The 27,165-nt window shown below is 41.4% G+C and overlaps 1 protein-coding gene across 2 annotated transcripts in view; it reads right to left on the reverse strand.

Moving 5' to 3' along the window:
- The window catches only part of Fam135b (family with sequence similarity 135 member B), a 284,289-nt gene that overhangs the window by 25,815 nt on the left and 231,309 nt on the right, over positions 1–27,165 (reverse strand). For both annotated transcript variants that reach the window (XM_042264605.2, XM_042264606.2), the window contains exons 8-12: positions 22,665–22,818; positions 19,830–19,879; positions 9,793–9,948; positions 8,968–9,041; positions 3,440–3,594 (exon numbers count right to left, since the gene is read on the reverse strand). In XM_042264605.2, the coding sequence (XP_042120539.1) occupies positions 3,440–3,594; positions 8,968–9,041; positions 9,793–9,948; positions 19,830–19,879; positions 22,665–22,818 (589 nt within the window). The remainder of the gene's footprint in view (positions 1–3,439; positions 3,595–8,967; positions 9,042–9,792; positions 9,949–19,829; positions 19,880–22,664; positions 22,819–27,165) is intronic.

Consider the following 27,165-nt stretch of genomic DNA (forward strand, 5'->3'; position numbering starts at 1 on the left):
GTTGATGAGCTAAATGAAGATATGAACATGACAAAACCATGTGATCTGTGGGTTGGGACAAGGGAAAAGAAACAACTATCAGACCTGTGTGAAAAGATTACATCTATGTGAGGCCAGTGGCTCACATACTTTTATCCACATAAGAAAACATCAATCCTGTGGCTTAGATGAGCTCTTCAAATTTATAGATTGACAACAAAGATGGGTGCCCCAGGAGAAAAAAAAAGTTTTGAGAATACCCAAATATCTGACTAAGCTTCAACCTATATATCCCCTCTCTCTCTCTCCTCTCCCCATCTCTCTATGTCTCTGTCTCTCTCTGTTTCTCTCCCTCCCTCTCTCTCTTTCTTCCTCTCTTTCCATTTCTCTCCATCCCTTCCTCTCTCCCCTCCTGTTTTCATTTGGGGAGACATGGCTGTCCTTTCTTTGTAACAATAAGACTCTCATCATGAACACAGCTCCTTCCTGAGTTCTGTGAGTCATCCCAGAATATCATTAAATATGGCTGAATTACATGAAGCAAGAATTTGTAGCCAATGGCCAGAATTGCGGGCTGCCAGTTTGCCTGCAGAAGTGAAGTTTTGATTGAGAGATGTTAGTGCCTGCCTTATTATGTAAACTAATAAAAGAGAAAAGCAGCTAGAAAAAAAAGGCATTTATTTTCTCTCATCATACCACTTAGCTTTCATTTATTTGAGTACATTTAGCATTTTCTACCTGCAGATGTGATGAGGTCAATCATAAGCATAGTGTTTATAGAGCAAACTTTGGAGCCTGGAAGATTCAATCATGAACTCCAACATTGCCATTTGTGAGCACCCTAGGCAACCACGGTCTTCAGGAAGCTTTTTGACCTTCCTCAGCTGTGGGTGGGCAGATCCATAGGAACCCACAAGCCTTTCATCATTCATAAATCATTATATGAAATGATGTTATGCATGGGGTGAAGAGTTCTGCTTTCTGCAGAACAAACCCTGCAATCAGGTTATCTGTCCTATGTATTAGATAGTAACACCACAGTGAAGCTTCATAAAGCTTCCATAATCACACGCATCTTCAGAGCCTGATGCAGAGAACCAAAGTATGACGTCTTATCTTATTTTTCTTTAACTATTTTCTCTCTCTTAAAACTTTGAATCCTCTCTTTCTTCTTCTCCTGTTCCCCACAACTGGCCAGTAACAAACATTCTCCATGTGCACCTATCATAATCAAAGATCTGAGATGTGACTCCTGACATCTCCCACATATGCCATATAAACAAGAGGATCTTGTATATGTGTTTTCTTTAAATTGTATAAATCCCTGCTAATAGACATCAAGACTGGTTCCATTCCCTGGCTATTGTAAATAGTGCAGCAATGAACATATATCTCTGTGGTAGGATTTAGAACTTATTGGGTACATGTCCAAGAGTATGCACATGTAGGTCATACAGTGACCTATGATCATCAAATAACTTTCAGTGCAATTTGTAATTAGACTGAGGAAGAAATGAATTTTCCCTTTACCTTGGTACATCCAATGAACCTGGGGATGGTTAGCAAGCATTTACTTTCCTCTGCCTGCAGCAAGACCAGTATATACCACTATACTCTTTTGAAAATTCCCCAGCATCCCTCCCACACACATGTAGTATTGTATGTCCTATGACCATGTGATGATCCACTTCCAAACTTTTGTCCCCCTAAAGGCAACAGCTTGTGTTTTATCCCTGTAGCCTGCAGGCTGACCTCCTGTCTAGGACATATTTGAAGAACTGTGTTCCTAAAAGAATCTAAGACAAGAACAGAAATCTAGCAAAACAAAGAATTTGTGGTCACTGATTGCTTGTATTGGCTTGAATATAATTACTACAATGATGTTTAGTTCCACCCAAGACTATACTAGCATGACTAGGTGATGGGTTGGCAAGAAAGAAAGTGGATATTTGTTATAAGAGTAAATGATATTTTGCCTTGATGGGATTTTCCAAATATTTGGAAGCACTCAAAGCTACAATTTGTCTTGTTAAAAAATCACGTGTGTGTGACAGAATCACATGCATGAAGAATGAAATTTATGCTCATTGAAATATTTATCATTATTTGCAATTAAAAATACTGAGAAACAATCTACACCTAACATCAGAGGTTGTTATAAGCAGTGCTTAATTTTTTCAACTGTTCACTTTTGCTGGAAATTATATAAAAGGTATGCATTAATGAAAACACAAGCATATAAACACACACATTCATGCATACACACACACACACACACACACACACCTTTAAAACTTAGCAGTTGGGTTGGAGATTTAGTATAATTCAGTATATATTTGACTTGTCATATACTTACTTGACACTAGATGTCAGAGTACAACTGGAAACCAAATGCATGTTTGCAAACTTGCTATGTCCCTACAAGTCACCTAGCTTCCAGGCTATAAAGCTGCAGATGCAGAATTTCTGAAATGTAGCCATTTTGGTCCACTGTATAAAATGACAAGCAAAGTAGCCTGGCTTAAAACACCTGAGGAAGATACCAGAGCAGAGCCTGGACTCTGGAGTTAAGGAGTTGACTTTGTTTGCTTATTGATACATGGTCTATCTATACCTCAGTTTCCCTCTCTGAAGCTGCATAAATTATTTAAAGAATTAAATAAATAAATAATTTTGTTAAACCACCAACATAGGGCTTGACATTTTCTAGTCATGGTTGTTGGGTTTCTATGGTCAAGTTACAGGGGAGAACAGAAAGGGAACATTCATTTATTCATGTCTAGTTATTTTGCAGTTGACCTCTGGGTTCACTGACAAACAGTAGAGCCATGCTGAACACTCTTATACAAATAATAGGCATAGCCTTGTTTTTTCTCTCCCTGAGATTTTCATTCATAACTTCTCCCAGTTACACAACCTACTTGCTCAAGTCCTTGACCTGCCTTCTGGCATTAAACAAGTGATTGAATTAGTGAGTGGCCACCTAGAATGACATAGTAACCATCAACCAACCAACAAAACAACTTCAATCACCACCACCACAAAATAGGCACTAACACAGTGTCATTAAAGTTAATAATAGATGATTATATTTAAAACTGTACACTTGAGAGAACAAAAGATCTTTACAAGTCTTTGATCACTCTAGGGTGTGTGTGTGTGTGTGTGTCTGTGTGTATGGGAGAGAGAGTGTGTATGTCTGAGTCTATGTACGTCTCATTCTATAGGTAATTCAATAGGTGAAAACACAGGTACCAGGGACATTTTGATCCAGAAGGGGCCAGGTAGGCATTAAGACTAACTCTCCCTTCCCCTTTAAAGAGAAAATACTACCACAATTTGCTGATACTCTTGTGAACAGTGACCATCAAAGCTTCAGGGGCACAATCTGTTAATGTACCAGTACTTCCATGGAAAGCCTAATTCTCGAGTCTTTTCAAAACAACAGAGAAAGACAAACCTGAGACAGGGCAGTCCACATATCTGTCCTCAAAGATAACAGGCAGGGTGTTCCAGTCACCGTCAATATCCAGGCACTCTGCGGGCAGTGGGGGCATGCTGGTGAGGTACTCCGAGTTCCGGATGTCCAGAGATAGCTGGCTGTGGGTCTGTATCCTGTGGAGCACACAGAAAAGTAATCAACTAAACAGGATTGGAAGTTTTCAATAGTCTTACCATTTTAACCCCAAGAAAGCTTTAACAGTGCTTTTAGCAGATGCTGGTAATGACCATCTGCCTGGCCTCCCATCCATCTAAGATATCCCTCAAAGTGGTAGTCTACTTTGCTGAGAAACTGCTCCAAGAGATAGTGTTGGTGCAAAGGATTGTGGTACTGGGTTATAGCTGACGGTGGAAGGTAATTAGCACCATGCTACTGAAAGACTAGCTAAGAAATGGCTGCAGATCTAAAATGTGTGCTTTGGAAGAGAAAGTTAAATTTACTCATCTATTACTCCAGCATCTTTAGCTTTTTAAACCACTTAGTCTGAGTTATATTGTGGTACAGCTGAGCCACCTTAAGTGTTTCTTGTTATTATGTTGACACTGACAGCTTTTATTAGTGTGAAAGCTACTATAATTCAGGCAGCATACTTTTTTTTCTCTGTAGAGGAACTTTCAAAGCTTATATTTATTCTTCCAGACCTAAACATCCTTTTACCATTAAGAACCTGATTCCAGAATCTGACGTAATTACTACTTTAACATTTAAAAGTTTGAAGGTGCATATGACTTTAATTCCTCCTCAGAAGAGAGTAAATTCATGTTATCTCATGAAAGAAAAGCTAAATAATGGTCTATAGTTTTATATATAAAAACTCAATCACTTTCCATTAAGGGAAGAGGAGAGCTTCACTTAAGGGACTGGAGATTTGGGAGAAGCCTGAGCGTGTGTCTGTCTGCCTGCCTGAGGCTTTTCATGTAGCAGGCAGAACTCTGGACACTCATCCCACTTCCCAGTCATGTGGACTATCTACCTCTATAAAATACTGTGTAACCCTACACAAGTTCAGAACAAACTCTGTAAGCATCACATCATCACCATCAACAGAAGTCCCAAGAGTTCAACATATACACATGTATGACTTATAGCATATACAGATTTCATATAATATGCATAAAGATATTAATTATGGCAATATATATTGGCTTTACAGATTAAATATGTTTATCTTATATTTTCTATTTTTAAGTTTCCCTTATATATGTGGGAGTTTTTTTCCTCCTATTCAAACTCTGGAAGTTGTTACAACTTTATACCTCTTTGAATATCTAATCATTTGGATATTATATATGGATGGATATTAAATATGATTTTGTCTCAGTAAGTTCAACACCCTATCCCACCTTGGGTCCCCTGAGTATATAAAGGTGTAGCCAGAAGACATTGGCTTGTAAGCTGGTGACAGGCCTGCCAGATCCACCTTCAGTGAGGAGAGGTACTATCTGACAGGCTGAGCCTCTAGATGGAATGTAGATGGGCAGGATGAACATCTGTTTTTCCGGAACCAGGATATCTTTGTTTTCTCTTCTCATTTGACATCATAATTCCAGGTTCTCCAACTTTTGGACCATGTGGCTCATAGCAGCACCCCAACATTCAGGTTTTCAGGCTGTCAGTCATAAAACTGGTCCCCCCTGGTCCCCTGGTCCCCTGTTCCCCTGGTCCCCTGGTCCCAAGATTTTCAGATGTGGCTGAGCCACACCCCTAGTCTCTCTGGTTCTCTGGCTTCCATATAGATTATAGTGGAGCTTGCAAGCCTGAACCTGAAGCTCACAGATTCACCTAAACTGACTGGTCAACAAACCCCAAGGATCTTCTACTGTCTCTTCTTCTGCAGTGTTAGTATTGCAAGTGCTTGCCATGACACCTTGCTTCTTACATGGGGGCTGGGGATTTGAAATCAGGTCTTCAGGTTTGCATGGAAACCATTTTCCTAACTGAGACATCTCTGCAGGCACTGGAGAATGATCTATAAATGTTACACAGTGCCATAGATGCTACATGTAACTAATGATTGCAAAGAGAGGGGAGAGTTAGTCTCCCTTAGAAATGAGCTTTTTAATTGGTTATTCCATTTGAAGTGATCAGCCCTACTGATACATTTATGTGTATATATTGAATACACACACATATATGTATTAGGAAAAGGAGACTATCAATTTGAGAGGGAATAAGGGGGAAATAGGAGTAGTTGGAGGGAGGAAAAAAGAAGACAGAAAGTGATAAAATAATATTTTGATTAAAATTAAATTTTCTATAAGTTAAACTGTTATAATAACAGTCCCTTTCAATATCCTATCCCAAGACTCATTCTGCTGATCGCACTTATTCACCTTTCCCATGATTTTTTCATTCTGAAATGAAATCTTTTTCTGTGTTCTTGGTGACATGGTTTATTTTGACAAAAATGTATTTCCTGTTGAGCAGAATCTCCCTGGTAACTTGTCTACTTGATGCTTGTGTGGATATTGATGGCCAATTGACTACTTAAAATGTTGTCCAATCTATTTGCTGTATAAGACATAATCACCTTGAAAACTTCAGCCTGACCTCCACTCCTATGTGAAGCTGCAGGGAGACCAGGATAGACAAATACATCAGTATCTACCCCTTTTAAGTTAATAGACACTTCTCATCACCATTTGGTCAACATATCTATTTATTCGTACAGAGAGATTTTGTCTGTTTGGTTCACCTCTAAATAGCCCACAACTAAAATAGTATCTGGAACACAGACAACAATACATACATACTTTCTGAAAGAAGGAATCTCCTTTTATATCTAAGAAACTAACTAAGAGAGGTTGAGGAATGCATGCCATTTTAGTAGAATCTATAAGTTAAAACATTTGAATGGAATTTGAAATGCTAAGGTCCAACTTCATTTTCAGGCTAATAATACATGAACTGAAATGATCATGAATCTGAGTTTTTTTTGTGGCGCACAAGATACCACATGATTTAGTCCTTCCTGCCCTTCCCTCTTACCTTCCTACTTCCCTCCATCCCGTTCTCCTCAAATTCATAACATTATTGGAAGTGCTTCTTGTTGAATAAACACCTTTTACAGTCTGAGGCACAATAACTCCAAATTAAGGTCAATTGTTACTTCCTCAGTTTATTTTTTTTCTCCCATCACTTTGTCAAAATCAGTCCTTGGACCACACACAATTTTCCATAAAGGACAGTTGATGCTGGCTTACAGGAGCAAGCTGCATATGTCTCTTTCTAGCTTTATACTTCCTGATAACTCATGAATGACCTGAAACACTACTGTGGGGAATTCACATGACAAAAATCAACAAAAGCTATATAGAACATAACACGGTTTGGGAAGTCTAAGAATTAGTGGTTAACTATTTATGAGAATACCAGCCACATCTCTTCTCTCTTCCTATGCCCTTATCTTCTTGCTTATTGTTTTTACGCTGGTAACTACCTGAACGAGTTAATTTATTAATTGCCTATTTGTCAGATAGAATGAGAAACCTACAAGACAGCATTCTTTACCACATCTACTTTCCACTGGGACAATTAATGTTCATTCATCAATCACCATTTACTTTAATGTCACCATTTACAGAGGAGGATCTGCAGCTTGCGCTCTGTCTACCTCGTGTGGATGTTCCCACTTTGTCTTTTCATCTTTTACTTTGGACCATTTTATGGGGAAGAAAACTAAGAGCAGTGTACAGGATGCCACGGTGATAAAAAATACCCTACCAAAAGCTGCTTAAGGGAAAAAGAATTGATTTGGATCACATGTCTAGTTTCTAGTCCATTGTCGCAGGGAAGTCACAGCAGCAGATAAAAGCAGCTGGTCAGTCAAAGTCACGATCAGGGAATGACAGATGCATGCTGCACTCAGCTTGCTTTCTCTACTCTTCTATAATCCAGGGATGCCCTGCCTGGGAAATGGTGTTACCTACAGTGGGCAGGTCATCCCACCTCCATCATTCTGATCAAGACAATCCCCATAGTCATTCCCTCAGGCCAACCCGATCCAGACAATCTGTTATTAGTATTCTCTTCCCAGGTGATTCTAAATTTGATAAAATTGACAAATACCAGTCATCACAACTAGCTCCAGTTGAGAATACATTGACAACAGAAAAAAAAAATTCTCAAGGAATCACTCATTGCACATCACCAGATACCCTGTGTTATGAGTACTTTGCATAGGCATCTAGAGGGCTGGCATTCCAACCAAACTGTGCCTGGAGAGTGTGATGCTTCGTTTTCATTGTTAACTTGATTGAGAATCACCTAGGAGACACACCTCTGGGTATGTCTGTGAGCACTTTTCCAAAGTGTAACTGAAGAGGAGAGATCCACTCTGAATGTGGTACCATCAATAGGCTGCGGTCCCAGACTGAATACTATGGATCAAAAGAGGAAGTGAGCTGAGTACATTTCTTGCTCTGCTTGACTTAGATGCCATGTGACCAGCCGTGATTTCCTGCCAGAATGACCCTTCAAACTGTGGGGTACCCTTCTTTAAGTAGATGTTCTTTGGTATTGTAATCCCAGTGATGAGACATATTAATATTAATATAGAGAGCAATGACCTCTGTGACTTTCACTTCCACATGTGTTCACACTCCCTGAGAACGAATGCATGCATTGCTGTACTTGTTGAAGACTCTAATGGTGTCCAAACAAGCTCTTTTCGTAAGCATATGCATTTTCCTTTCTATCCCACTCATTTTCATAACCTAAAAGCAAACACTAAATGTCGCCATAGTTTGCTTACAGAATAAAACCTGTGGAGGAAACAGGGTTATGTATACAAAGATGAAAGATTTCCAGGTCTGTCTTAGGCAACATGAAAATTCCACCAGCCTCTTTGATAGATGCACTGTGGCCTCTCAACCAGGATTCCCCTTACCATTAGGTTTTGAACCGATTATTCAAAATAAAATATTGGTGGCCAAAAGATTTTGGTGAGGTCTCTACCCATCTTCCCTAGAGAATCTAAGGGAAACCTCATCTCTTATCACCACTCAAACTTTCTTGATACTTTTCAATTCTTTCTGGAAGAAGGCAATCTTAAAAAGGCGTCATTCCTCCTGATTAGAGAGCTTGGGCTTAATTATTATGCTAAATAAATGTTTTAACTACTGCATCACTGAGCTTGTCTGACATAGCATGTGGCCACACCACCTGCTTCTATTCATTTTGCAGAGGACTCAGCACAGATGTCTGCAGAGACCTAGGAAGTCTTGATTTTTCTCTATAGAACCATAATGGCATGCAACAAAAGAAACCTTTGGCTATCGACCTTCCCTGGCACCTGCAGCTCCCGCCTCCCCAGTGTGTACTTTCTTTGCTGGCACAGGACTGTAGACAGAGTGTGCAGGAGGCAGCGGAGTGTCTGTTTCACCGCAGGAGATGAAAGGAAAGGGAAACGGGAACAAAGAAAGAGAGCTGAATGCCCTGGGTGGCCACTTTAACAGGGTGAAGTGGGTGTGCAATTTATTACTTACAGGTTTTCCTGAAAGGTCAAGACTGCAAGTTTTTGGTGCTCCATATAAAAGAAAGCTTCAGAAAACCTTCGGACCTGAGGGATGACAATGTAAACAGCTTAATTCCTCAAGTGGATATGACCTCCATTTTCTCAACTTGAGAGTCTGGAGATTAAGTGTTGTGTTTTCGTGGAAAGAAAACTGTGCCTGCATACAGAGGTCTGTCACAAGAGGCTTTCCACCCTCCACAGCTTCCCATGTCTTTAAAGCTCTTAGCCCAAGCAGTGTAGTATATGTTTATAAACTCACTCCTGTTCTGCTTTCATTTTTACACTCAAGTTTATTCTTTCAACTAGAATATGAGATTTTTCCAAACAGGCATTATAAATAAATGTACAACATGGAGAATTCCAAAAGCCAGAAGCATTTGCTATGTGCTTTGTAGACTCTGATCCTCAGACATTTATTTTTCTTGCCCAGGTGAGAAGATCCACATCACTCCATATATATTAATACCTATACATACATAGCCCAGATGAGGGCAACACCTTACATTTAAAAGTACTTCTTCCTAAGTACATTGAGACACTTGTAATAGTTAATTTTATAAGCTCAGATATCTTCAGACACAGATAAGAGAGATGTTTTCTGAATGACAGAATAGGGTGGAATAGCTAAGAGTGTTTTTGATGTCACAATGATCATTCACAGTTGAGTGAGACCATTGTTGAAATCCATAGATTGGCACAATGGCAAATCATGTTCCCCTCAATGAACCAACTCTTGCAAAATTTCTCAAGTATAAATGCATACAGTCAGAAAGTTTATAGCATTTTTATGATTTACCCTCAAAGCATGGTGTTCCTGGGTGAGATAAGTGGTCACTTCCGAGTGCAGAGTCACTGTCTCCAGGAATTGGGTCCACAGGGCCATCATATGGGAGGCCAGCCAGGCAAGATCCTTGCTGATCTGTTCAGCTATCTTCTCCGGGTTGTTCAGCATCTGCAAGGGTAAAACAGTGTCATTCAAAGACCTAGCTCTATTGTGTTGCTCCAGCCTTCCTCTTGGGATCTTTACCAAATGCTCTGTTCTTTATCCTTTCCCTCACATGCCATAAACAATGTGGTATTATAATAACATGTCTCATGTTATATAATGTAGAATTGTGTTATCCTGTCCCTTTGAATATGGGAGCTAAGAGAGACAGCAATAAGAATAAACTATTTGGCAGTTCCTGTCTCTAGATTAATATTCAGAGTCCATGGTTTCATGTAAGTTTAGCCAGTGTCTATACTGAGTTGATGTCTTCCCTCTCCATGCATGCTTTAAGTGCGAGTTATTTCTAGATTTCCAGGAATATCTTGTCTAGTATGTCCTTTCTCCTTTTATAAATAGTTGCTACCCATTTTCAACTCTCTACCCTAAACTTCTAAACTCATCACCTCAGAACCTAGCTTTCCCAAATATTAGCATCCTAGTCTGGGATTCCTTCAGCATGTCCTTTGCACTACTGCACCATAGGAGGATCAGCCATAGCATCCTCCTGTGGACTCACAAACCCAGAGAAGAGATTCTTGTACTAGAATCTACTCTGTATTTCATTAAACTCTGAACTCAGTGATTTATAATCACAATGGCTCCCACTTACTAAGACTGATCATTTTATACATGCTTCACATTCAATTTATGCAATCATCTTTTAGGTAGACTATTAGAACTATCCTTTCACAGGAAGTAAAATGGCAGTGATTTAATAGAACATCCAATTTTCACCCAGCTAGGATTTAACTGAAGGACTCTCTAACCATGAAACCACATGCTCCACCTCAGTAGCTATTTAAAACTGTCTTAGGAGAAAAGATACTCCTTATAATCCTAGAGTACTTAACTAGCCAGGTCACTAGGCAGCCTCTCTATGTCTATAACCCACATTATCTTCTTAACTATCGCTTAACCAAGCCACTTCTTAAGGAGGATTCTAGCATGCCTTAATTACAATGTAAGTCAGTCAGACTACAGTGGGGCCTGAAACGTTTGGAGAAGACTCTTGATGAGAACATGTGGGAAAGGTAACTGGTTTAGAATGGGGAGGACCATATTCTAAGGGAGAAATTTGCATTACGGGAAGGTGAAAAGATCAAATACTCCTGGGAAGAGTGACAAGAAGCCTGCCCACTGAGCTCCAGGTTTCAACAAGACACAGCAATTACTGAGCATCTTCCTTGTCTTGCTCACATGTTTGGCAGAAGAAGGACACATGATGAGTAAGAGACGGCCCCTGTCTTTGTAATGGCAGAGATAGGAATGTATACCAGAGAGAGTGGTGTAGGGCTTTCACAAAGGCACAGCCATGCAAATCCAATCTCTTTCCCTCCTTTGTCCTGTGCCCCAGTTTCCTCTCTGAAGGCACAAAGCAAACAACTGCTTCCAGACACAGTTTTGTAATTGTTATTGGACGGAGGAGGTTTGATGCTGGATGAAGGCAGACAGGTGAAGTGGGGTATCTAAGAGTAAGAGAGCAGCAACAGAGATGTTTGCTGGATGGTGAGGCTCTTAATACTCAGAGATTCTTGCTTTATTATTATGACTAGCTTCCAGATGCAAGGCTCCAGTTAAACACAGCCTCTTCTAAGAGATGCATTTACCCTTTGATAACCATTGACGACTCAGTCCCGTACAGCATCATAAGTGGTCAGAGACAGAGAAGGAAGGGTGCAGGGGAATAGACCTCAGAGACAAGTAGCATCACTGGAAAAACTCCAGACTGGAAAGTGGGGCTTTTGAATTCAGTCTAAACAGCTCATATTTGGATTCTTCTACCAGAATCTTCACTAATGACAGCCAATCTACTGCATCAACACTCAGCACTGTTTTGCTCCTGGAAATAATCCCTACCTTACCCAAGATGACCATGCCTCCTACCTGATGTACAATCATTGAACCAGTCATGCTGACCTACCTATAGCAGCATGCATAGGTCTTTATATTTGTAATACCAGACCATTGTTCAGGCAGCATCCTCTCTTTGAAATGCCTTTTCCTCTTCTCTCATCTTCTGATTTACTTTCATTACCTCTTCATCACTTTGGCATGGTCTATCATCAACCAGGGAATGACTAAGGAGTCGATTCTATTTCCCCTTATTTATGACACTACTTTATGCTACCAGTCTAAGGCTCACCACTCTCTCTTCCTCTTCTTGAACAGGTGTCCTTGACCCTACAGACCTTTCCCCATGGTCCCTCTAACAAGTGTCACTTGCTTTGCTGCCACTGTCTCAATTTGTCTGCATTGGGAATTTAACCTCTCAGCATCCCTACTTCTAGTACAGTAGCTAATGGACACTCTGAACTCAACAACACTTTATTGCAGTAATAGGTGGATGAGCATCCTTGAGAGATGCTCTATGCCTCAATCATGTATCCCTGACTTGCTTGGCTTCTGGTTCTGCCCTTCAAGCATCTCTCTCCACCACAATGGCACTGACAGATGCAGCATGAATTCTGAGCTCAACTACCAGAGGTGAAGAGGGAAAAAAGAAAGATATTCATTAAATGAGTCTTTGGGAGAATTATTTTCTCCCTAGTTGATTAAAAGCAGCTTCATATGAGGTTACAGAGGTTTCTAATTAAGCCACAGGAAGACTTTCCCAGCATCACCAACACCTGGAATTGTGTAATTACACGTGACAGGTGTGGGCGGCTTTCTGCAGCAGGTGAGGTGGGGTCCTTACCCGCTAACAAGCTAGCAGTCTTAGCCCTCTGCTTTCACAGGTGAGTTCTCTTGTGCAAGACTCACCTACCTACCTTGACCACCCCCAAAGCCTTGATCATCTGGGCTCTAACCACATTCACTCCTCTGCTCCCTTTATCTGTTACTCCATGCTCATTTGTGCTATAGGCTGTGCTATATTGCAGGAAGCCAAATAAAACTATAAATACATATAAATATAAATACACCCTGGAAGAAGCATTCCATTCCCTTATAGCTACATACTTAGCTATAATACACCTACAGAGTACTGTAAAAGGTATGTATCCTAGGAGTCATGTAGGAGCCATGGTAACTTGCTGATGAAGTGATACCTACATTCTGTCTTCCAGGTAATCATCTTTCTTCCTGTTTCCTGAATAAACTTGGCTCTTTCAGAATGTTTCTCCATCTCAGCTTCATGTGACAATCACTGGGAGGTTCGGGTCTGTCCATGTTTCCACAGAAGGCTGCATCCATCTCAGAATCTCTGAGGTGCAGTCCAGATATTAGAACTTTAAAATGCCTCCCAGATCATCCTAATGCAAACCCTGGTCCTAACCCCCTTGTTAGACTATGTATGACCCCTGCCTTTGTGCATTGTTTGAATACAAAGTGAACCTCAAAAGTTCATGTGTTTTGCCCCAGAAGTTGTTGAAACACATGAAGTGTAAGACGCCTACAGCATCTGATGGACAGATGAAAGGACATCATTGTGTGGCATTGTCATCCTTGGTAAGCAATCAGACCCACATAACGTGGGTGATTAAGACCACTAGAGCTTAAACAAGGTCAGAGTCCAGACAGTGTGGATGGCCATACTTATTGCTCTCTGTGTGAGATGTTCTGTGATGCAAGAAGGAAATTCACAAAGTCTCTGCCACACAGGGGCATGCAGGCACAAGAGAGACCCCAGAAAACATAGCAATCCTGAGCCCCCACTACCCCTGGCAGCCTCTCTATAATGCAAGTTTTACTGTACTATGAAGACCTAGAGCTGGACTCCCAAGGGACTGGCTAGACAAGGGAATAGGAGATAACAGTAACTGTAGCAGAAGGCACGTTACTGTTTTGAGCAAGACAATAGAGACAGAAGTCCTAAATGCACACTCAATCTAGTCTTCCATTCATTATGGGGCCCTAACACTTTCTCTGCCTCTTTGAACTCAAGGTCAGTGCTTCCTTAGCAGGGACTTGGGAAGTCATCTTGCTCATCTGGCCCATCTAGACCAGGGCATCCTTTCAGATAATCAACTTTCTAAGGTTGCTTCCTGGCTTAAAGCAAGGTCCTTCCAAACCCTCTATGATGGTTAACTTTAATTATCAACTTGGTGACATCACTTTGGAGACTAACCTCTGGATATGCCTGTCAGGGATTATCTTGATTATGTAAATTGAGTTGGAAAGACACCCCACCTACTGTGGGTGACACCATTCCCTGGGATAGGATTCTAGATTGTACAAAAGGAGACAGTGAACTCATAACCAGCATTCATTGCCCTCTGTTTCTTGATCTCGAGGCCCTACTGTTGTGACTTCCCACAGTAATGACCAACCTCCTGGAGATGCAGACCAAAATAAATACTTTCTCCTGTAAGTCGCTCTTTATGGGCAATTTATTGGAGTAACAGGAAAAACAGCTTAGACCCACCTCTGCAACAGGTCTAACCAACACAGAAAAAGCAAAACCCACGTCTCACATTCTTTCTATGTCCTTTCTTTGGATAATTTCCAATAGAAAGGGGCAGCTCCAGGAACAACTACTGGATAATTGAGTAATTCCCAAAAGTTCATAGGGATAAATAGCAGACAGCCTTTTATATCTTAGAAAAATCTTGTGTTGCTGTCCTGAAAAAAAAAAAAGAAAGAAAAGAAAAACCTAACAACCAGGCTTACTTCTTACTTACTAAGAGCTGCTTAGCAAGGGTCAGAAGACCCTTTAGTGCCTTGGTAAAGGGCATGCTACCCTGTTTGGTTAGTTTGTTCTGGGAAGACCCTCAGCATCTCCCCAGCATGGGCCCCCATCCAGATTTCCAGTCTACCATTTATATCTGGCTTCCATGTTCTCCATGCCACAGTGAAGCTGGGATGCATGTTCATGCTCATGTGTGACCTGGACTTCACACTGCTATTACCTTTACTGAGAGGAGTACCCTTCCCTCCCAGGTATCCGACACTCTCCTCCTGTTCCTATTGGCACCTTAACTTCCCTGCCAAAGCCAGGACCTCCCTCCTCCCTGCTTTGCTGCCCTTTGCTTATACTCCCTGACTCTACTCTGGCCATGTGGGCAGAACCTGACCTATCTCAGAACAAACCAATTTCTCACTAGGCATTAAGCGCTGGGTGGTCTCTTCCTCGGTTGTACAGAGGGAATTTTTGAGGGGCCAGTGGTCAGCACAAAACAGGTGTCTTTTAAACTTTTCTAAGTTTCTCACACCAAATAAAGATGCTTCAGGAGCATTCTGCTGCTATAGACATCTGGGTTTTCCAATGTCTTCATCACCTGAAAACATCCAACTTCACCATGAACAGCAAGGCTTGAGAGAAATACATTCACTGCAGCTCATCATTTGCCACGAGGTGGCGCTGTTTCATCTCTAACCAAATCCCAGCTCTGATTTGGGAGGGTAACTGAATACCCAGCAATATTTCTACCACTTAATCTTCAGGCCAGTCAATCCATTAAACAAATTAAGGAGCAGAAAAAGGCCCAACCCCTCCACCCTTGATACCTTGCACTCCATCACTTCTTAGGTTTCTTACAAAATAAAATTCTGCAACAGATTGTGGTTACAAAATAAATCCTGTAGCAGCAAAAGAACTACAGGATTCAGTGGGACACACACACACGCTTGTTTGTGCGCGCGCACACACATACACACAAACACACATACACACACAAGACATGAAATCAGAACAGGAACTTGGGAAGAGAATTTCAGCCAGAGAAAGAGGGGGACATGAAAGAGGAAGGACAGTAGAGGATAAAATGAATAAAATTAATTATATGCACATGTGAGACTGTCAGAGAACTAAAAAAAGCAAAATCACGAAAACCTTCCCACAATCTGGGACTCTGCTGGAAGGGGTGGAGGTGAGCAGTGTTCCTTAGGAAATGCGTCTGATGAAGTTACTGACAGCTCTGTCCTTCAAATCTCTCACCTTGATCACTGTAGTCACCAGAGGTGACCAAATTGTCAAAGATGAAGGTGTCCCAGGGACCAAGGCCACTACTATCAAGTGGAGGTTGCCACTGCACCCTTGTCAAGTTTGGTAATCTCATCCAATGGCTGCAAGTAGCTCAGAGACGTTAAGGAAGCCCCACTTCTTAGTATCCACTGGTCATTATGAATGTGTGTGAGCACTTCCTGTCCTGTCCCTGGATGCTGAGAGGTTGCTCTGGGCACCTCGTTGTTGTAACTATGATAAAAGCCTAGTCACACTTTCCACCTCGAGTTTCCTCCTGGAGATCACAAGGTGCACTTCAGTCTTCAGTTCCTGGCAAGGAACACCTGAAACCCCTAAACACTCCATAGAGATGGGAGTGTGTGCAGCTTTTGTTACTAAATTCTAACAAAGTTATGAAATGGCTTTAACTGACCGCTAACCAGCCATAGTGTAGAGGCTGCTGCCAGAAAAACAAACAAACAAAAAACAATTCATGGTTAGGAGGTGAGAACTGTCCCCAGATTTCAAGGAAAGAAGTGTTTGGGGATTGAATGAATCATCAATGCCAAGGACCTAATCACGTCTCTATACTGGAGCCTCCATATATGGAAAATTAGTACTGCCATTTCTACCAAAGGATTATACAAAACAAAGTTCATTAAAAATTGTAAAGAACCCATTTGGCAGAAATTCAGAGTTTTCTCCTCCAGGGCCAGCACTTCCTGAGATCAAAATACTTGTCCAGGGTTTCATCGTCTTCTTGGGATGGCTCTTTGCCTGTCACCACTCAGGTTTGACTTACATAGCCATGGAAGAGTGTGAGACCAAGCTCTGCCAATTCAGTGACAAAGAGGACCTTTGCATTAGGAATAATAACCCGGTAGGACCTCACTGAGTGTGGATATGCACCTACTTGATGTGTCCGGGATATTCACCCTTCAGTAGAAATGAAATGTTTTGCCTTACTGGAGTAAGTTGGACTATGTGATAATTTTCTTGGGGCCCTAGATCTGCTTCTAATGTATAGAAACCTTTAAAGTCAGGGATGGGAGAGTTCCCAGGCTGGTGAATGTACCCACCTGCCTGAAGTTGGTATAGTCAACTCAAGAAACAGAAGCTCCACTCTTGCCCTCCTTTTCAGACTTTGACCTAGGCATCCTTTATCTAGCTGTTAACTTGTGCCCTTTGTAATATCCTTTATAGCAGACTGGCAATGATTAGAAAAGTGTACCCTGAGTTCTCTAAGCCATTAAAAGAAACTGTCTAACTTGAAAAGCTTAGGATTGCAACCTCCATTGGGTAGCTGATTGGTCAAAGTAGGAGAGTCCCAGAAATTGCAATGTTGCAAGACTGGGCCTTTAACCTATGGGACCTGTTTTGGATTCTAGGCAGACACTGTTCAAATTAAACTACATGGTTGGGCATGCAGGTAGTATTAAAGAATTGATGGAGATGAGACAATTCCTCATGCATAGATGTTGGAAGTTCATTTTTTTATACATGCCCCAAAGGATGTGCCATCCTCCGACTTCATGACTCCTACTGACTTGAAGAATTCATCCTGGCACCATGATGAATGGGGCATTCAGGCTTCTTGATCATTAGCTTTGGCTTGCTCCCTGGTGTTTCAGTCAAACTCCTCCTTGCAGAGGTGAGACTTCTGCTCCCTCCTGTAGACCTGGACCAGGGACCCTCCCAGTTCTGATCCCTATTATGGCCCTAGTGCAAAAGCACAAGGCTTTGGTATTCGCTCAATCCTTGATTTCATATTTAGCTTCTTTGTTAGAGCCCACTAAGATCTTGCTTCATCCTGAAAAGAATTACTGACACACTACCTGGGTTCTGCCACCTTGTATAGTATCTCTGTCCAGATACGATTCTGTTCATGGATTGATTATTCATCAGTGAAAGCCCAAGAGTGAATATAGACTCCTTCACTAACCTTGTGATCCAGGGGGTGAGAATCACTGTAAGTCCCCAGAGCTGACCCAGGGGCTCATAAGTAATGGAAACTTTAAAATTCTGGCTGAAATGAATCAAATTTCACCTCTTCAACGGGTACCATAGTTCCTAAGGAGACATTCATGAAAATGTCAAAGAGAAAGAGGGGAGGGGTTGACTGACTACACTGCCTTCCAAGAACTCATACAGTGCCAGAAACTGCTTGGTGAAGGAGAAATGCCCAGCCAGAGTGACACGTGATTGTGACAAAAATCCTGAAGTTAGCATTATCTGCATTCTGTGTCCTGAACCAGGCCCCATGTGCAAAGGTCAAAACTCTGCTTCTATTTCATGTCACCAGTTTTGTCTCTTATGGTAGCTTTGTGCTGGGGAGTGTCCCATGGGGACTTGTGGCTCTGCTAGCCTTGTGTCCCTGGTAAAAGAACTCAGCTCTGTGAGCTGGTTCCCAATCCCTTCTCCACAAAACATAATAAGATTTCTTATTTTACAGACTGTTGTATTGATTAAATGAGGAAGTTTCACGTAGTACATATCACACATCAGCCGGTAACTGGCAGGCATGTGCCATGCTTTTCGCTATAAGAAAGAGAGACCAACAAATACCAGATGCATTTCTTTGCCTCTGTCTGTGGTGTTTATGTCTTTGCATGTGGATAGGTAGATGCATATGTGCACAGGTGCCCATGCATGTTTATGCTTATAGAGACCCAAAGTTGACATTGGGTAACTTTCTCGGTGGCTATCACTTTTTATTTATCGAGACAGTCTCTTGCTGAACCCTGAGCATGACAACTCTGACTTGTCTAGCTAGTCTGCTTGCCCCTGGGATACTGTATTACAGGCAGCCACCAGGTCTGGCCGTCCCATTCTTTCTTATGAGTTCTGGAGATCTGAAGTGTAGTCTTCATGCTTGGGTGGCAAAGGGCCTTTATCCTCTGAGCCATCTCCTCAGCCCCTGTTTCTGCTTTATGGATAGGAAAACCAAAATTCATAAAGATTAAACAACTCATCAATACTGTGGTACAAAGGTCTCTTTTGAGGCCAGCTTCTGGTGATGAATAGCTCTGTCACTCACCAAGTCAATCAGCTTCCTTCAAACATTAAATTCCTCTCCTATTGAAAGGACAGTGGTCCTAGCCCACATTAATGAAGTATGGTTGCCCCACTCTACAGTGCCCCGGGGATAATAAATCACAGCAGGTGACTCAAACAGATGCACATTCATACTGCCCCCACTCTCCAAGGGCACAACCGTTGTTTGCTTTATAAAGTTGAAACCAAGTCTCCAATATGAAATTACTATTTTTTTTTCCTTTTGCAAGTTTCTGGAGTCATTTTCCTTCCCTGACTATAGCCTAAAAACCAAGAATAAAATGTTCTTTCTTTTGAAGCCCAGTGAATAAGTCCTCTTAATCACCAGGTTGTAGTTTAGTGTTCACTGTTCACTGGTTACAGGGGTCACGGAGGTAAACATGTTAATCACTAGCTTCATTTCAAACAGTGCCCTGACCTATGGTCCATTTGGGATGATTATGTTTTTAGGGACCCAGAGGTAGCTTTGTCTTACTTAAATAGGTTGAAGCCATCAACCCCTTCACTTGAATGTGCATAGTGTTGGATGCATAACCTTTGGACATCTGCAAACCCCACCTACATGCAATGCTAAGACTGCCATTCCTGAACCTTCTGCCTATGAACAACCATTAAGTTCCTTGTACATGTTCAAAATATGATTAGTTTTCCTCATTGTCAGTCATCTTGTCCAACATGGCCTCGGACACCTTCATTGTTTATGCCACAAAACCTTCCAGGTCTTTCCCCAGGGAGGCAGATTGGAGGCCAGGCCTATCCCCATACTTTGGTACCTGTGAAATCACTTTTTCTCATTGGGAAAAAAACTGTGACTTCAGTAACTGGCATGCTGTGTGGCAGGCAAAACTAGCTCGGTCCAGTATTGTAAGTACTTCCATCTGTTCAGACTCAGGGTCAGCGCGGGAATTACCTGTAACTCTGAGCACAGCTGAGAGAGTGTTTCTTCAACAGCGAGGGCCTCTAGAAGGAAGAACAAGGACCACACAATTAAACAGACCCCATGGAAATGCTGCACTTGCTAAGGAAAGGAGAGGCCTAAATGCCATGCTCTAAATTGTAAAGTCAGAGAAAGGGAGACAAAGGCAACTCCAGAGGACTCTGCTAGTCAGACATTGGAGAGAATCAACCTCATTTGACACCACAGATTGAGTACAAGAGGAAATCCACTACTGGGTGGAATTATAAGGTACAATTGAATTGACCCCTTAGTGTGTCTAGCACTTTGTGTGCCCTAAATGAGTCTGTATTTTTTTATGCTTTTCCAGATGCATGTATGCATGCAGAGAGAGAGAGAGAGAGAGAGAGAGAGAGAGAGAGAGAGAGAGAGAGAGAGAGAGAGAGAGAGAGAGAAGGGAGAGAGAGAGAAGGGGGGGAGAGAGAGAGAGAGAGAGAGAGAGAGAGAGAGAGATGGAGAGAGGGAGGGAGAGAGGGAGGGAGGGAGGGAGAGAGGGAGGAAAGGAGAGGGAGGGAGAGAGAGAAACTCCCACAAATGTATATTTTGTAATAGAGAATATGAATTTGTTCTCCATCTTGGAGCTGAAAAGTCAGAAGCTCAAGGAAGTGGAGTGGCAGGCAGATCTGAGTAGACTTTATGCTCCAGGGACCACACCGCTAATGAGCATCATAACCATCCAAGCCACCCACAGTGCAGCCTGCTATGTGTCAGCTTGTTTGCCTGAACCAGTGGCTGCCAACTTTTTGTGATTTAATGGTCAGAGTTTTGAAAGTGTTTGAACCCTCTCCTAGCCCCCTAATGCCAAGGAATCATTTGCCTGCTGTTGTACTGTCTAGGACAACACAAGAAATTCCTTAGTACCTCTGTGCCCTGCTGACCTACCCATTTGTCAGGTCCACGACCCAACAGTACAGTAGACTTTGTTCCTCTTGAACAGGACTGTATCCTAAGTGTCCAGCACAATGCCCAGTGGACAGAAGATGCTCAACAAAAATATGTTGAAGAATATTTGAGTGAATAAAGAACCTTGGTTCTCTTAGGTAACAAAAGTTTCTATTGCTAATTGCCTCTGAATAAAGTCCACTTTCTTTTGAGTTACGTAACTAGCTCTGATTCTGTACTAACTTTTTGCTTGGCTTTTGTGGAGCTGAGGTAAAACCTAAGGTTTAACATATGCAAAGTGAGTGCTCTACTAAAGAGTCACAGCCTGAGTCCTCTGTGTAGTTGGTAGTTGGTGATAGCCTTTGTAAGATCGGCTTCTGAAAACATCCAAGTCAAAGAGTGCATATTCAACGACCCAGGCACTGGCTTGGCCATGTATCATGACAGATGAAAAGAGATGACAAGAGGCTCTGAAATCCAATGTAAGGACCACAAATACCCCTTTGCTCTGGAGACTAGAGACAGAGCCTAAGGAATCTGAGCGGGACCCAGCTCTCACCAACCCCACAATCTGATGGTAAAAAGAAACTTGCAAATATATCATTGTCATGCAATCAACTTTTAATACACAGGCCACAGACACTACCAAATGATATGGTTCTCACAGAAGTTGGTATCCAGAGGAAGAGACAAAGAAGTAAGCACTCAGTGGAATTCTGACATTGAAATGTGCATTGTCCTTGAATCCTAGGCTCTGGGTTGAGCCTCTGATCCAAAGGACTTTGAGCAGAACCTTTGTAAAGGAGGGGGACAGGACTGAAGCACCCTACCACAGGCAGCCAGAGCAAGATCTCAGGGCTTCTGGCACAGCTACATATAGCTGTGCTGTATGACTTTCAGTAGTCGTATTCCTTCCTGTGTTTGACTTCTCTTATTTATCACTCTAGAGGGATTTGAGGCTCACTCATCTCCATGATGTTCATTTTGGAAAAACAGTCTCTTTGTCACCATAACCAAAATACAGCATGCCACTGCAGGTTTCCAGAACCCTTCACAGGATAGACCAGGGGATAGTTAGATAAACACAAATATAATGGATATGAATGGCCATATGTGTGTTAATATACATGTGCACATGATTGTTTTCTATAGCTGTAACTCTCTTTTGTAAGGCTGTTATACATGTTTATAAATTGCAATTCTATAATTGCATCTTAATTAAAAAAGGCTTTAACCTTGAATATTATTCTAGAAAATGTTAGAAAGTGTGTGTGTGTGTGTGTGTGTGTGTGTGTGTGTGTGTGTGTGTGTTATTCAGTGGTAGTTGGTAGTCTGTAAAGGACTAAAGGACTCAAAAATCTTCCCCTTCCCATGCCCTTCTTCCCCTTTACTTGATTAGACAATCACTTTAGATTATGTAGTTGAGCTTCTACCAATGAGGTGAGGTTCAGTCATCACCTATTTCAGCAATGACAGACAAGAGCTGTGGTGGTCCTGGTATGTTGCTAGCCCAGCTTGGGTTCTGGAACAACCTGTTTTTTGTTTTTGTTTTTGTTTTTAAATCACCTGTATGAGATATTTTTGCTTTGTATGTCCCTTTGTATAATACCAAGATTATTTCTAACAAAAACAACTTAACATTATTGAACAGGATGTGTGGTGGCTGTTCAAGAAATATTTGATCCATAAATGAATGAGTGGCTGTCTTGGGGCATTCATATGTTTTCTCACTACATTTGTCCTTCTAAAGAGTTTCTCTTAATACAATGAGGTAAAGCCCAGAAAGACTTGAAGGACCAAACATGTTTTCACCCTGACCTTTGTAAAAGGATACCACCTTTTATCCATCTGTGCTCCCAAATACAATGTCAGCACCTGGCATGAGACTTTCTTTTTCCATCCCCTTACCCAGCTCCATGGTGGGCAGCTCAGGAATGTCTCTCATGATGACCAGGAAGTAGAGTCGGAGGCCCCGATAGGCATGGAGGAGCAGAAGACAGAGGTCCCGATGCCACTTGTGTGCATGTTGTATGCAGTTCTCTGAGGGGACATAGAAGCTTCCCTGAAGAGACAAAAGAAATAGAGCTGAGGCATCTCTACCTCACCCTGGCTTCACAGAGCCCCTCTCCTCCACCCAACATTCACAGACTATTTTGGGCTTTGGGACAGCAGGTCTGGTTCTTAGATAATATGAAGACTTCAGAAAGAAAGCTGGCTGAGTCTGAGTCTCTTCTGTATCCATGCCAAGTAGGAAAAACCACAGGCATGCCATACCTCTGCTATATCATGTTCAAGTTAAGATATTAATAGTTATAGTATTAAAAGCAATGGTAGACGATGATGACAAAGAAACAGGTAAAACTGACAATGCTCCCACCGAGAATGTTTGTGACCACTGACTATTATCCTTTTAGAAGTCACTTTCCCTGATTCCCAAAGGACACACTGTAGAAGAGGTAGGGGGACAGAAGTGGAATCATTTACATGGGTGGCGGGAGGATTAGGAAGATTATTAGAACAGATAGGCAAGCAGTAGATGGTGCTACAAAGGGAGAATAAAACTGTAATTAAATTTTAAGGAAGCATGAGGTCGAGTCCTCAGTGCTGATGTGCTGAACAAGAGCTCTGAGTCTGCCCAGGTAGGAGAAGGCTCTTCACAGTGGAATCTGTTTGAGGCTATAGAATTGGTAGAAAGACAATTTGGTTTGTGCAACAAGAAAATGCCTAAGTCCACAGTCAGCTCAATGCGAGGGAAAAGTATGAACAAGACAGTTTTGTTTATCTTTAATAACACAATTTGTTTCTCTTTCCAGCCCGAGAGAAAGATATTCCAGAGTGAATCAAAGGATATATTTTTTTCTAAGAGCAGAGAAAGGAATCACGGAGTGGGATGTGGACAGTGGAAAACTGAAGATACTGAGTGGTAAAAATATTTGGTGGCATTACACACCCCGCCACCTCATTCACATTCTCCCTCTTGGCCACAGTGGAAGCAAGCACTGGCTCTTCATGGTTCCCTGCTGCTGCCTTGCCCATTCTGGAGGAAGATTCAGCTGGGAGGGGTGGCATCATCCCTCTTGCTTCAGTGGGTGTGTCTGTGTGGGTGGTGAGTATGGCAGCTTCCTATCCCACTTTGTCTCTGTTCTTGTTGCTAACTAAGCGGGCTGAATTGGTCTAGCAAGTCGATGACAAATCAACACTCGAGTATGAGCCACCTCAGGGAAAGATATGAGACCTTGCGTAAGGAGCTCTTTCTAGAGCAGCCATTAGTAGTTGCCCCCCCCCCACATCTCCAGCATGAAAGGGTTGGCTCAGGATGGAGGCAGAACCTGAACACTATATCTTCATGGCTACTACAAATACCTCTGCTACAGTATCCACTTACCAATGCCTTTATTTCCTGACTTCTATAACCTTGCCTTTTATTATGAGGCTGGCTGGTCTTTCTAATTTGAACTTAAAAGAAAAATTTTGCAAGGATAACAACAAGTCATGAGAGTAGCTTATACGCATGTTGCAGTGCTGAGTAGAAATGATAGAGATGAAATTGGAATTTAAGGAGGTAACATAATTAAACAATTCCAAGAATAGTACGGTTTTTTTCTAATAAATTATAAAAGGATGGCAACAAGGACTTAAAATATATTGATTGACATTTTATAAAGAGTGTTAAGAATGCCATATGGACAATGAAATGCATTGTCTAAAACCATAATAGAAATAAAGAATCAAACAGAAGGATGTCTTAATTACTCAGTGCAAATTGGCTTAGGCTATGGTAGAACACTGAAATAAAGAGAGGATAAAATTGACTGGCTCAGGATGAGCAGTCCCTCCCCAAGAGTCTATATTCTGCCATAAGTCATCTCTGTTTTCCTTAGGTGAACCTTTGTCCTCAGTGTACTGGTTTAAATCTCGTATATACTTGTAAAAAGTTACCTCTCATCATGGAAAGAGCTGACAGAAAGCTAAGTAGATTACCATTAATATTAGCTCTACAGGAAAGAAAGCTTTCCAGCTATTGCTTGCCAAGAATAAATGCTGCATACCCTTAATTATGATTCTTATATGTTAAGTAATATCAGTATAATAAAAATCTTTTGTTAAAGAATAACAAAAAAAGTGATTTGGAATCAAGAAATTTACTCAGAAAATTCAGCCCAACTCTCAGGATCGCCTATTTGCTTATGTTTGTTATCTCTCATATTACATTCAGACTGAACACAAAGTAGCCAGCACAGTTGTAGAAAGACCAGAAGAGCTTGTGTACAGCAGGGAGTATGTTAGACTTCCCAGGACCATAGAGCAATAGGAAATCCTGTCTAATGAGCCCCAAAGACAGCTCCATTGTGTTGATCTCATTTGATCTCTAACTAGTTCTGTAACTAGGTACTCTCATTCCTCTTTTTAAAGTTGAATACAGATTTGGAAAAAGGAAAATAAAATTTAGTATCGCCAAACATAACATGCAATTCTTCAGTGTCCAGTAAAATTATTATAGATCTTTCTAGAAAACATCCACATACATATATGTATATTTACACAGTTATGTGCACTTATTGCATGTACGTATATTTTACAACATGTATAGACATGCCCATTAGGTGGAGAATGATCGGAATAGTTCTAGTTTTTCTTTTATAGCAATGTGACTTAGAGTTCTTTTGGATCAGACCAAAGCCCAAGTCACAAGAACACCTATTTCCATATTTCTATTCCATAGATCAAAAGACTGAGGCTCAAAGAATTAAAGGCCCCAGATGAAGTCACTCTGCTTTCCAGTGGCAGTAATAGCTTTTTGAGCCTATATTAAAGCAAAAGATCTTTGTCTGGGTGCATACTCAGAGAGAGGATGTGGCAGTGGGGGAGGGGAAGTGCCGAGAATTGCACCTGTCCAAGAACAGATGCTCAGCAGAGGTCTACCTGCTCTGACAGAGGCCTTAACACAGAAGTCCCCCATTGTCTTCATTTTCTGTGACCAAGCAGCAATAAAAGCAGGAAGGAATTATAGAGGCATCAGATACAGTAGTCATGATGCTCCTGACAGTCCTGAGAATGCATTTTTCTGTCCTTCCTCCTTCTCAAAATTCCATCCTCTTACCACCATGGTCTTCTTTTGAAAAGCAACCCAGAAATTAATGAAGAGGGTAAAGAATTCTGGAAATCTGCTAAGTTTGGCTTCCATTTTATATTTTTAATTCTTAATAATGTGGCACTTCTTAAATGCAATCTGCTATGATCACATTCACATGTCCACTCTGCTACTCTCTCTACTCCTCTCTTACTCCCCTCCCCCACAAATCCATTCAATCTTCCTCCTACCCTTCCTCACATCATCCTCTCTTTTACTTTTGTTGTTGTTGTTGGTGGTGGTGGTGATGGGGGTGGTAGGCTTTTGTTTTTGTTTTGTTTTGGTTATTATTGCAAACTCCACAGAGGCAGTCACAACTACTGAACTGACATCTTGAGTGCAAATGTAATATCTATGTAACAGAACATTTCAGAAGAAGGAGTGGAAGGGACTTTGGGAGCTGAAGAATGAGGAAGAATATGACAGTCTCTGTTTTGTAAGTTTGAATTTTAAATTAGGCCTCAATGTCTTATGGATGTTTTAAGAAAGACAAAAAAATTGGTGACTCTTCATAAGGCAGATTCATTATCATTATGGAGATGGGTAAGGCATCTAAACACTAATCTAAGCAGCTATACTGAAAACTGGCTGGAAAGTATTATTTCAAAAATAATCCCCAAATAAATCCATTGTCCATAAACTTAACAAGGTGTCACATTATGTGACAACATAATGTACAAAAATCACACAGCAAGCTCTGTAGGCCTGCAGAGCCCATGTGTATGTAGAAAAGCCAGTATCCCTCCATCAGAGTTTCATGAAGTATTCAAAGTATAAGGGAAAGCACTTAGAAGCCAACTTTTCTAAATCTGGATTGAAATCTATAAATAGTGAAAGAGGAATCAAATAGGCATGCAAATTTCCAGTCAATACATGGACTCACATCCCCTGGTCTGGACTCTGTCCACAGGTAGATACACAACAAAAGACAGCTGTAGCTTCCTTTCCATGGATGACTTAAATCCTGTGTAAGTAGGAAATATCCATACAGGTGGATAGAAGTGAAATGGAGTCCTTGGAAAAGGCAACAGAGGAAACAACTTTGCTGTCTGAGATTTTGGTTTGATTCTTTGCTACTGTCACCTTGGATAGAGTGCTGTCAATCTTAGTACTGCAGGAACATCATCTACAAAGAGGGGCCACACACAATACAGGCATCACAGAACTGCGATTAGAGAGCAGATGAGGGCATTCAGGTAAAATGTTGAGTCAGTACCTGGTGAAAAGACACTTGGACATACGCGAGGACTCAGTTCCTGATGGACTCATGAGCATGCC

Source organism: Peromyscus maniculatus, chromosome 20, assembly GCF_049852395.1.
Source record: "Peromyscus maniculatus bairdii isolate BWxNUB_F1_BW_parent chromosome 20, HU_Pman_BW_mat_3.1, whole genome shotgun sequence".
NCBI lineage: Eukaryota > Metazoa > Chordata > Mammalia > Rodentia > Cricetidae > Peromyscus > Peromyscus maniculatus.